Raw genomic sequence first — 12,208 nt, forward strand, 5'->3', positions numbered from 1 at the left:
TTCTACAATCCTCAAAATGTCCTGATTAATCTGATGAATAGCTGTCCTCAAGTGCCCAGGTTCCACATGCAAGTATATAAGAAGATCATCCGCATAAAAATTGTAGGAACAAAAACTCAAGACCGATTTAAAATCCAGCAAATAAAGGATGAATAAGAGAGGCCCCAGTACAGATCCTTGAGGCACACCGGCAGATATTGTTTTCGCAGATGATTTGTTCCGCGAGACCGAATCGCGGACTGCCTGTTTCCTGCCATCCAAGTATGCACAAATCCAACGAAGAGCAGAGCAGGAAAAGCCCGCATTTCTTAGTTTGTCTATCAAAATCCTATGACAAACATTGTCAAAAGCCTTGGTAAAATCGAAAAATACGGCTATGGTGACCCTTCTTGAATCCGCTGCCTGTCTCACATCATCCAGGAATCTAATTAAAGCTGTAAAGAGAGCTGTAAAGAGAGAGAGAGAGAGAGAGAGAGAGAGAGAGAGAGAGAGAGAGAGAGAGAGAGAGAGAGAGAGAGAGAGAGAGAGAGAGAGAGAGAGAGAGAGAGAGAGAGAGAGAGAGAGAGAGAGAGAGAGAGAGAGAGAGAGAGAGAATTGATACCTGTGAATAATGAAAATAACATCCTTTCACTTCAGCGGATATGATAAGACCGTTAAAAAAGCTTTTTGAAGAGCAAATTTAAAATCGGTCATTACTGTTCGTGGACGCAATGACGTGCTAATTTATTGAATACATATTCTAATATTGGTTTATAATCTGTATATTTCCTTCGTTCCATGATAACCCACGCAAAAGGTATTTCCTAGAATAGAAAAATATGTTAAAAAAATAATAATTTCTATGTTTATAATCATTGTTACAACTTTTTAAATAGATATTATATTAATAAATTTTAAATAACTTACATGATTAAATTTTCGAGCCATTATAATGTAAAAAATTGTCGTGTTTTATTAACAGTTGTATTTTTATTTTTATTTTCTAATAAAATAGAAGCAGTTTTAAACGTAGCGTCTGCAGCAAATATTTCTTCAGTAGTGCCCGTTTTGCATAAAGTCCGAATAAAAGCTCGATCAAATATTACCAAATGCGTTTTGCTACGATCTTCGAATTTTACAGTTTTAATACTTAGAAAATATTTTTTGTTATTTATTAAGTGTTTCCATTCTTTACTTTTTAACGTTTGCGAAATCTTGCAATGATACAGGACATACAAGTCTTACATGTTTTCTCCATCGTACTATTGATCTTTTTACGCTTTGAAACAGTACTAAAGGAGATACAATTTTCTATCTAAAAATATGGTTGTATTAGAAAAGAGCGTTTAATAAGAAAAAATAATTTAATTATATTAAAAGATGTTAAAAAACTTGGGTGTGTGTGTGTGTGTGTGTGTGTGTGTGTGTGTGTGTGTGTGTGTGTGTGTGTGTGTGTGTGTGTGCGCGCGTGTGTGTGTGTGTGTGTGTGTGTGTGTGTGTGTGTGTGCGCGCGCGTGTGTGTGTGTGCGCTATGCACTTACTCCTTGCTCACATCTTCATATATATCTTTTATATTTCGGAAATCGTTCTGAACGTTGTGTTTTAAAGTTTTTTTGAATAACCGTATATCTTTTGCATGGTTATCAGCTGGATGATCGTGTCTCTTTGTTTGTCGAAATCTATTATTTTTTAACTTTCTTCGTCCACCACATCTTTTCCTTTTCTCTTTACATGACAGATATCTATATTTAATTATTAAAAAACGAATTACACATTTTAAATTTTTTTTAAAGGTCGAATAATGCAATATTAAAGTAAAACGAAATGTTATACATACATGGTGGTTGCTCGTTTTCCATGATAAATTTTTTCGCAAGACGAATATTCATTAAATTCATGTCCACTCACAAGGAAACCTCGCAAACTCGAAAATCCTGATTTTAATAAAACTTCCCACACATGTAGGAGGGATAAAATGATGAATTTAGAAATTTTTTGCCCAAAAACGGTTTTAAGGGGTGAAACCACCCCTCATATGTAGAGCGGCTTTTACTTTTCTCGATATATTTAAAAAAATATTTAAGATTTCAAAAAATGTTTCTTATAACAGTTGTATGGTAAAAACATATCTTTATTTAATCACATTAATAAAATTTAAAAAAAAATGTTTTTTCTAATTTTTAGTCAAAATTTTGTTTAAAAAATAATTTTTAAAAAATATTATATTAATGTTGTTGAATAGAGATTTTATTATTAAACTGTTATAAGAAACATTTTTTGAAAGCTTAAATATTTTTTTTAGAATTTAATGAATTTAATGAATTTAATGAATATTCGTTCGTTTGCGAAAAAATTTATCATGGAAAACGAGCAACCACCATGTATGTATAACATTTCGTTTTACTTTAATATTGCATTATTTGATCTTCAAAAAAAATTTAAAATGTGTAATTCGTTTTTTAATCATTAAATAAAGATATCTGTCATGTAAAGAGAAAAGGAAAAGATGTGGTGGACGAAGAAAGTTAAAAAATAATAGATTTCGACAAACAAAGAGACACGATCATCCAGCTGATAACCATGCAAAAGATATACGGTTATTCAAAAAAACTTTAAAACACAACGTTCAGAACGATTTCCGAAATATAAAAGATGTAAACGCGCGCGCGCGCGTTTTTTTACATCTTTTAATATAATTAAATTATTTTTTCTTATTAAACGCTCTTTTCTAATACAACCATATTTTCAATGTATCGGAAGCTTAAACGGACAAACATTAAATAATTTAATAAAACGATACCACAGGACATTAAATCATAAATTTACAGATAACCATGACCTATGGATGTTTGTAAGCCAGTTTTGTATATTAATATAAATTATTATATATACCACACATTTGCTTTAATGTTTTATTTACAGAAAAATTAGAAGAATTGCAGGCGACAACTTGTCGAGATCTGACGACTTTAAAAACAGGAAAGCCTTAACAAGATTATATAGTTGGATTATAAAAAATCATGCTCTTGTGAACGCGTGGGACAGATTAGACGATGGCCTCTCTATAGAAGATTTTTTGTCATTGACAAGTTCATTACTATCAAAAATTATTTGATAATAACAAACAATTTGAATAAATAATTCGTATAAACTGTTTGCTAAAATGTTTTTGCTTCAATAAATTTTTAAAATAAAATAAAGATATGCGTTCCGTATTTACTTCTGTACATTTTTTAATATTTCTTAAATATTCTATATATATGATAAATAATATATAACAGCGTAAAACATATACCCTTTATGTATATGTATATATACAAAATAAATTCATATAGATAACAATCTAAGATCTAAGACATATGTTACGCTGTAACGCTGCACACACATACACACACACACACACACACACACACACACACACACACACACACATTTCCTTTTCTTTTTCTTTTTGTCTTGTTTTATCGCGATGCGAGGGAGAGGTAGAGGCCGAGGAAGAGGCAGAGGCAGAGGCAGAGGCAGAAGAAGAGGAAGAGGCGGAGCTGGTGAAGAAAAAAATATATCGGGCATCAACATATACATATATTATTACCAAAAATAATCTTCAATAAATAATAAAGTAATTTTATTTATGCATAGCTCTCTCTACTCCTAAATCTAACTCCTAAATCCTTTCCTTCCTGAATTAGTGTTTATAAATATTTATTTCATTTTATTTATAATTTTTACATTTATAAATAAATAAATATATATATATATATTTTTAAATATGCATATATATATATATATATATATATATATGCATATTTAAAAGTTATAAATATAAAAATTGTAAATATGATTAAATAAATATTTATAAATATGACGTAGCGCATGGTCGACTTGGCAGTTGGTGAGGCACGAGACACGATACCCGAAATGAGTGGCATCGTGGCAACGTCGCATAGCCGGCGCGTGCCGCCGCGGCGGCAGCATATCCGCTCCAGCTGGGTAGTTCGAACACGAACCACCAAAGACCGACAATATCGAAAAGTGGATGTATACATAGCACGGACATGAACCAAATTCATCGACAGTATCGAAAAGTGGATGTGACTCGTAGTTCCAATTCCTGAAAGTGGATGTGTGGCGCTACTGTACGGCCTAGCAAAAGCGTCCCAAGAAAATCGCCGTCATTGCGCCTCTCATCCTTCTCTCTGCCTTTACGAAACATTGTGCAATCTCGCCGATTGGAACATAGAGATTACGAGCGATAATCAGTCAAGTGCGTGCGGGTGACGTTTGCGATTAGTTACGTGCGGACAGTATCGAAATGCGCACCGTATTTTTCGGCTGACGGCAAAACTGCCTTCGTGAAGCTGGCGAAAAGCGGCCTTCCGTTTTCTGTTCCGTTCACGCACTTCGCCTTAATTGTTCCTGTTTCGCGCATCGTGTATTCGGGAATGGCGAATATTTCGAATTCGAGTCATTCGCGGTAACTGTGTTGCGTTCTCCACAGGAAAATTCTTTGAGGAGTTCGACTGAACATTGATCTCACATCACTTTTGACTTTCGGCTGATTGAACGAGATAAACAAGATCGTTGCTTGAATTCGCTCGAGTGACGGTACGGTGACAATTTCACCGGATAACGCAAGAGGAAAAAAGTGAAGATTTTCGTTTTGTTCGCCCGTTTATCTTAAACGTCACGATGGACTACGAGATACCTCGCGACTTACAGATGCCTTATCTACGGGCGATTCAAAAGATACCGGGTGATACCGCTGGTGAGAAATGGAGTTGGATGGGAAGATTGACTTTACATCAGACCAGCAAAGATCTTGAGCAACTTCCACCGGAATTGCTACCTATACTGGGTGTGGAAACTGCTGTCAGAAAGAAGAGGCACGAGGATATAACGTCGGCGCTCAAGTGTGAAGATTGGACGATAATAAATCGGGCTTTCAAGGCCTCCTGGTTCTTCGACAGCAGCTACAAGGAGATCGTCGATGTCTCGTATTTCTGCGAACGTCTGTTCCCTTACATTTCCGTGAACACGAGAACGCGTATTGTGCTTACGCTTGCGCGTCGATTAACCGGTAAGGATCCGATTTTCGCGCAACAAATGTTCACAGCAGTGTCATCTATTTACGATCTTCAAACCGCTTGCCCGTTGATCGTGGCTTGCGACGAGGCTTTCGCTTATAAAACGATCGTAGAAAAGGAACTCGTGCTGCCCGTAGACATTGTTAAAAAGATATTCCGCAATAATCCGGATTTGATAGTGCGTTTTCTCAAATTATTGAAACCCCGCGAACTAAACGCGACTAAGCGCACTCCTTTCGCGATCGGCATCGATAGATACAAGTCTTTCCTGCCTAAATTAATAAAGAAGCGACTGGACGCTTTCGTGGAACTGTGCGAGATACACGAGACCGATCTGCCGAATATTGTTTTGAGTAAGACGTGTGCCGAGATATTTCTGAAAAAAGCTCAGCAACATCTGATAAAGAAACCGCTTTTGTACATCCAAATCTTACCACCCAAGAAGATCAAGGAGGATTTAATGGAAAACATATTTCCAGGTCTGTTGCCCGCAGAAATTTCTTCCTTTGATACGGATAACGTTCTCGATTACTTGAAGCATTATCCATGTGATAAGAAATACGATTTACTCAGTAAATCCTACAAAAGTAAATATCACGCTGATCTTCTCGACGAGAGGAAAAACGTGACGCCCGACTTATTACAATTATTACCTGCAGAGGAACGGATCAAACAGGCTAGGATCAACATCGAGAAACAGAAGTTATTATTAGAGGAGAATGATGAAGATACGATGGATTACAAAAGAGCTTGGATTTGTTATTTATCTGTTAACGAAGCTATACCGGTTCTTAAGGAGAGAATAAATAAAACTCCAAATGAATCACACAGACTTGGTTTGATTTTACAAATGATTTACGTTTGTAAGATTAACGAGGATGACGATGCGTTGTGCAATACCTTGACGTATTTCTTGAATAGACATAAAAACGAAAAATCTTGGCTATTCGAACGAGTGTTCGATGAGCTCTTGCAAATATACGATGTACCTCATTTAAGCGAGAAGCAGATCTCTCTTGTACTTGACATTGTCCGATTGTTTTATGTAAAAAATGAATTTGGACCGGACGATTTACTCGCAGCTATAATACATTTCAAACTTATACACAATATGCCAATTAAGGAGTCGATTAACATGCTTGTAGGAGAAAATCAATGGAACGTAAACTTCAACATATTAAAAGAATATCCACATTATGAGAGACAATGCCTCGTAACTTTTGCAAATGTCCTTCAAAAAAAATCTATCAAAGATCTTGATGAAAAAATATACAACTTTTGCTGCTACGTTGGATCGATATATGATTTCAACGATAGATGTAAAAAATCGCGCATCAAGATAGAAGAAATGACAATTAGAGATTATCCTTGGCTTAGGGATGCTATTTTCGAAGCGATACGTTCCGATGACGATTGTGGAGATGTAAAAGGCACATTGCAGAAGAAAGAACCGGAACTGTACCGTAGTTGGTTCCCTGAAGATATTGCGAATGTAACGTCAGGCGCGGCGCTCGCTTTATTGAATCGAGATTTACAAAATATACTGGACAATTGGGAAAAATACTTAGCCGAATGCATGAAGAAATGCCATATCAAAAGTGTACAACACTTTGTCAGGGCCACGCGTTGGTACAAAGACTTACCTATTAAATTTGCCGATCAGTGCATGAATTATATCTACGATAAAAATACAGATGAAATATCGTCCAGCGTAGTTATTCTGGCCATTCTACTTCACGGTGATGTGGTGACAAAAATAATCGATTCTCTCATACCTACGGAAACAACGGTGGATACTAGTCACCCGAACGCCAAGGATAATTACAAGATCGTGCGAAATTTACCATTGAGCGTGAGACTTTCTAATCCGCCAGTACCTCTCGATCTTGTAGTTAGATTGTGTGAAGGGGATTACTTATCAATAGCTCTGATGACACTAACGAACGTATGTAAACGGACTGCTTTGCCAAAAGTGATGTCAATCGTGCAAAAGTTAATGAGTATGCGCGTGAGCACACGAAAACATGGGGTCAGGCTGATGTGCTTAGTAGCTTCCGTGAGTGAACTCGCAGATTTTCTCCAGAATACATGGGCGATTGAGAACCATCATTCAGTACGACAAGTTCTGTTCAAAGCGCTCCAGAATTTCTTCCTTACGAAGCCAAGTCCCGAAACTTGGTCCCTATATTGTCAAGCTATGTCGACGTTGAGTCTCCAGGACGAACTTTTGCTTTCGGAAATAAAGTTATTTCCTGAGATTTCCAATGAATACATCTTGAAATACCTCGAGCTGTGGCTCAAAACGATAGGTGATCTTGAAGGACTGGGACTGGACGACCAAAAGACAAACAAATACATCGCCAATTGCTTGGCGACGCTCACCGCATCCGTTTTAAACCTGCTACCCGAAGAATTTGCCGAGAATATACTTCGAAGATTTTTATTCCACATCAATACTAATGTATCCGAGGCAGCGAGACACTTCACAATATCGTACATTTTACCAGACGATGGGGATAAAAATACCGCACGTATCAAAGTATTTGCCGATGTCTTCAACAAAGCAGTGACAACTTATTGGAACGTGCCGCATCCTAATAAATTACGCTTCTATCCGATCAACAACGCTCTGCGTTTATTTATAGACGATTTCATTGTCAGCTATGTTGATAAGTCTTGTTTCAATAAGCCTGTTAACCCAGAGATCATCGATAATATGCAAACGATATTTTTATCTGTCTTATCACCTAGACAGGACGCGAGGTCTTATTTGCTGTTGGTGTACGCGAAGAAGTTGCAAGAATGCACATCAACCAAGACTTCCCTTGGCCTGAGACTCGGTCAACAGTTGCACGAATTAAGTGATGTCTTCTCGTCACTATTAATTCCGTTTATGGCCAAGGTTCTCGAAGACTTCCTAATACGCGTATATAAACATTCCGACTTGGAAGAAGTCAAGTTTAGTGTCATAGAAGGCCTCATTGAAGCTGGTAATATGGATTCCTGTTTTATGGCTGTGACAATGTTACCGTCGACAATCCAAACGAAACACCTGGCAAGATATGATCGGCTCGTTGAAAAATTCCGAGAAATGGAGGAGCCTACTGTCACCATTTTATACGATCATTTAAACGAAACGGACTTAAAAACTGTTGATGATTAAATGAATTGAAGAAACGAACGAATAATTTAATTGTTTTTGTGTACGTATTTTTTGTGATAATATTTTACTATGATAATATTAACGCTTTATCATATAATTGATGATTGAATTATAAATGTACCTTTATATGTTAAAGTGAAATTATTTGTACTCGTTTTTTTTTTAAATAGAATAATGTTTGAATTCTTATTGAATTCTCATTGAAATATTGTTTTCTATTATTTTCGTGAGATATACGCCTAAAGTTTTTTCTTTCTCTTGACATACTATAATTTAAAATGTTTCTTGAGGTTATAGCGATTGTATGTGACTAAAAGCAATACGAGTTATATATTAAAGATCTTTTTAAACAGTTTAAATAAATATCGTGTTGCACAGCGTGTATCCACATTTGCCTCAATTATATTATATATATATATATATATATATATATATATATAATTATATATATATATATATAATTATATATTATTTAATATGTATCAATACATTATTTATTATTAGTACATTTTTAAAGCAATCAACAAATGATGGATGCATTCTTTGCAGAGTACGATGAGAGACCTTTTTTTTAACAAATAATCCTCTAATATCTTCCCTAAAAACATTTTTATGAAATATACGGTTTAAGGATTTCAAAGGCAGTAAAAAGTAATAGAAGTTTTTCTACTCTAAAATGTGAAACTAATTTCAAATAAATTTAGACAATATTTATGTGTACCTGTTAGCATCAACAAATAATATTTATCGTTAGGTAAGTATATTAATGTAAAGTATTTTATTTTTACTAAAAATAAAATTATCAAATAATTAAAAATCATATAAAAAATCATTTATATTATTATTATTAATGTAAGAGGAAAGAGGCAAAAGAGAAAAACGGAAAAATAATAATTTAAATATAAGATAAGAGATACTTGATATGCCGAGGTGTAATTTCGAATGTTTTCAAAAGTATTTAATAATTGTTGCTGCAGTTGCATACAACCATAAGACTTATTTCATTGACGCATGTAGAATTGCGCCAGTACAAAACAACAATCATTAATTTACGATATGTGTGTGTCATGTACAGGTCTAAATTATAAATATTAGTTGTTTTTATTATCTAATTATATTCCAAGATCCAGCAGCGCCAAACTCTTTTGCATTAAATATTTTTTTATTTTAATTAAAAAATTATTGCATTAAATATTATATGTATATATATGTAAATATCTTCTATTATATTGATGGGTTTAAAAATGTCTAATTTTTTTTAACGTTTATCATATTTCCTCTTTATATTTATATTTGGCGTAATTTTCTGATTTTAACACTTTTTTGAAAAACATTTTTAACATTTTTAAAATTATGAAATGTTGAACAGATTATTATTTGCCTAAACATTTTTCTTACGGAAATCAACATTATTTATGTTCACATGGTGACTTTCATGATATTCCATGGTATGGCGAATGCTTACATTTTAAACTAATAAGTAATCATATGACAACTTAATTACACATATGATATTACATTAATATCATCTATAATAGGGTGATATATATGTACATGTATTGTATTTAATTATTTTACAAATATTCGTATTATAATTTAAAATACTCTCTGTCATACTGAATATTCCGCACGGTTTTTATGAAAATTAGATTTCGGTGAAATTGGTTGATACTTCCGCAATAGTAGGGGAGACCGGGGCCTAACCGTCAGTTTTTTTTCGGTGCCGATTTTTAACAAGAAAATAAATAATTTTAGTTAAATGTGGTATACCACTGTAAAGAGTGAATCTTTAGCTACAAAGATTATATAGGAAATTTTTATCTACGTCGCTTTGTTTAACCGGTATAGAGCAAAAACGACAACGGTGGAAAAATTGAAATCTCAAAAATGCCGGGGTTTAACCGTTACACTGCATTTTCAATACATATACGTACATCTAATCCTGAAAAATGATAGAATACATCTTAATAATTGTTTTTTAAGAGAAAAATATAAAAATTTATTTAAAATTTTTATGCGAAACGTTATTAAAAAATAGTTACGAGGGTTCCTCTTTCCGCAGAAGTCACTCGCCCGACTTGTTTCACTCCTCGACGTCCGATGACTCTATTCGGTGTCTGAATGGTTGTAATTCCCGTCTCATCCATATTCCATATGCAGTGAGCCTGGAAATGCCCGGAAATGCCTTGGAAATGCACCCGGACTGCTTACTAACGGATTAACCCCAAACACAAGTTTCAGGTTTGATCGCCCACGAAATATTAGACATCAACGATAATGAAAAAACTACACTGGATTCGTGTTCAGCATGCATTACTCTTTATAATCACGTACCTCGAGATTTGGAGAGCAAATATTATAGCAGATATTACAAAATTTCCACGCGCAGAAAATGTAACTTTCACCTTCCGAAAACACGTTTGCCCTCGTAAAAATCATAACACGGCAGGTAACCTGCCGAAACTCCGTTGGTCACATGGGTACCATAAGCAGCGTTTACAATGTTAATAGCGAGTTCGCACAATATACAGGTTCCGAGATATTTGATTTGACGATTCAACCCCGGCGACGGTTAGGCCCCGGTCTCCCCTACTGAAATAACGCCTTATAATTATTTTAATTTTTGAACGCTGATGGCGGCTAAGTGGTCAATTATTGTGAATTTTGTCCAATGTGACTTTTGATTTTGTACGATAATGAAAACTGCGTGCAAATAGATCAATTAACACTGACAGATTATATATATGCCTATGGATAAAACACTTGTCGACATAAATATACAGAAGGTGCAGACTCATACATTTAGCAAAATATATAAATAGATAGCAAAAATTAATTAATTTTCTAATAGGAATTATATAATGCCTTATAGTACATTAGTCATCGCGTTAAATCTTTCTTTTTTTATGTAATTTCATTTTACGTGTTTTATTTTAGTATTATTTCGAATTATTTTTAACATAAAAACTTCTTATAAGAAACGGTGTTGAATATGTTGCCCAATATTTAAATTCTTTTACTTTTTGTCACTTTTTTAAGAAAAAATAATATCAATAAAAATAATAAAACAAAGGGCTTGCGAACCAGCAGGTTGTTTATGCTATCGTGTATATTTCAAACAAAATAAGGACAAACGTTTCGGCCATAACTGTGGCCTTCTTCAGTGTATCAACTAGTCGTTAAAATTTAAAACATCCCCCCTTTTTTACAATAATAAAAACGCCATTCGCTTACAAAAATCAGATTAACGCATCCTCTTCCACCAATTCAACCGCCATTCGCTTACATCGTCAATACAATCGTCGTCTCAAGTCCGATCACAGCTCGTCGACGTATCATCGTGTCTAGTACTTAATTTGAGCCTTCCCTGAGTCAATCGAGAACGAATCCGTCTCTACCTTGTCCCCACATTGCAGGTGACTTCAACCGTAGAACCGCTCCTCGAGAGACACATGTTCGGCTGTGTTCGGTCAGACGTCAAATGCCTTGACGCAAAAGCATTTGACGTCTGACCGAACACAGCCGAACATGTGTCTCTCGAGGAGCGGTTCTACGGTTGAAGTGACCTGCAATGTGGGGACAAGGTAGAGACGGATTCGTTCTCGATTGACTCAGGGAAGGCTCAAATTAAGTACTAGACACAATGATACGTCGACAAGCTGTGATCGGACTTGAGACGACGATTGTATTGACGATGTAAGCGAATGGCGGTTGAATTGGTGGAAGAGGATGCGTTAATCTGATTTTTGTAAGCGAATGGCGTTTTTATTATTGTAAAAAAGGGGGGATGTTTTAAATTTTAACGACTAGTTGATACACTGAAGAAGGCCACAGTTATGGCCGAAACGTTTGTCCTTATTTTGTTTGAAATATACACGATAGCATAAACAACCTGCTGGTTCGCAAGCCCTTTGTTTTATTATTGTTATTCCAAGCGAACACTATATACTAATTGTTTAATATCAATAAATATTATCCACAT

At 34.9% G+C, this 12,208-nt stretch overlaps 1 protein-coding gene and 1 long non-coding RNA gene across 3 annotated transcripts; one reads left to right on the forward strand and one right to left on the reverse strand.

Moving 5' to 3' along the window:
- Positions 1–4,017: 4,017 nt before the first annotated feature.
- On the forward strand, positions 4,018–8,244 carry LOC139780724 (uncharacterized). Of its 2 annotated transcripts, XM_071719454.1 has the most exons (2): positions 4,018–5,056; positions 5,543–8,244. In XM_071719454.1, the coding sequence occupies exons 1-2, from the start codon at positions 4,669–4,671 to the stop codon at positions 8,224–8,226; spliced, it is 3,072 nt and encodes a 1,023-aa protein (XP_071575555.1). In that variant the 5' UTR covers positions 4,018–4,668; the 3' UTR covers positions 8,227–8,244. The 2 variants fall into 2 exon arrangements, with proteins under 2 accessions (XP_071575555.1, XP_071575553.1); XM_071719452.1 differs by having other exon boundaries at positions 4,018–8,244.
- A 2,044-nt stretch (positions 8,245–10,288) lies between these two features.
- Positions 10,289–11,647, reverse strand: LOC139780725 (uncharacterized). The gene is made up of 2 exons (XR_011720317.1): positions 10,561–11,647; positions 10,289–10,436 (listed from the first exon to the last, which is right to left on the reverse strand). It is a non-coding gene; the product is annotated as an uncharacterized lncRNA (long non-coding RNA).
- Positions 11,648–12,208: the final 561 nt, after the last annotated feature.

Source organism: Temnothorax nylanderi, unplaced genomic scaffold, assembly GCF_030848795.1.
Source record: "Temnothorax nylanderi isolate EJ_2023f unplaced genomic scaffold, tnyl_v1.0 TNYL_tig0294_pilon, whole genome shotgun sequence".
In the NCBI taxonomy this organism is placed as follows: Eukaryota; Metazoa; Arthropoda; class Insecta; order Hymenoptera; family Formicidae; genus Temnothorax; species Temnothorax nylanderi.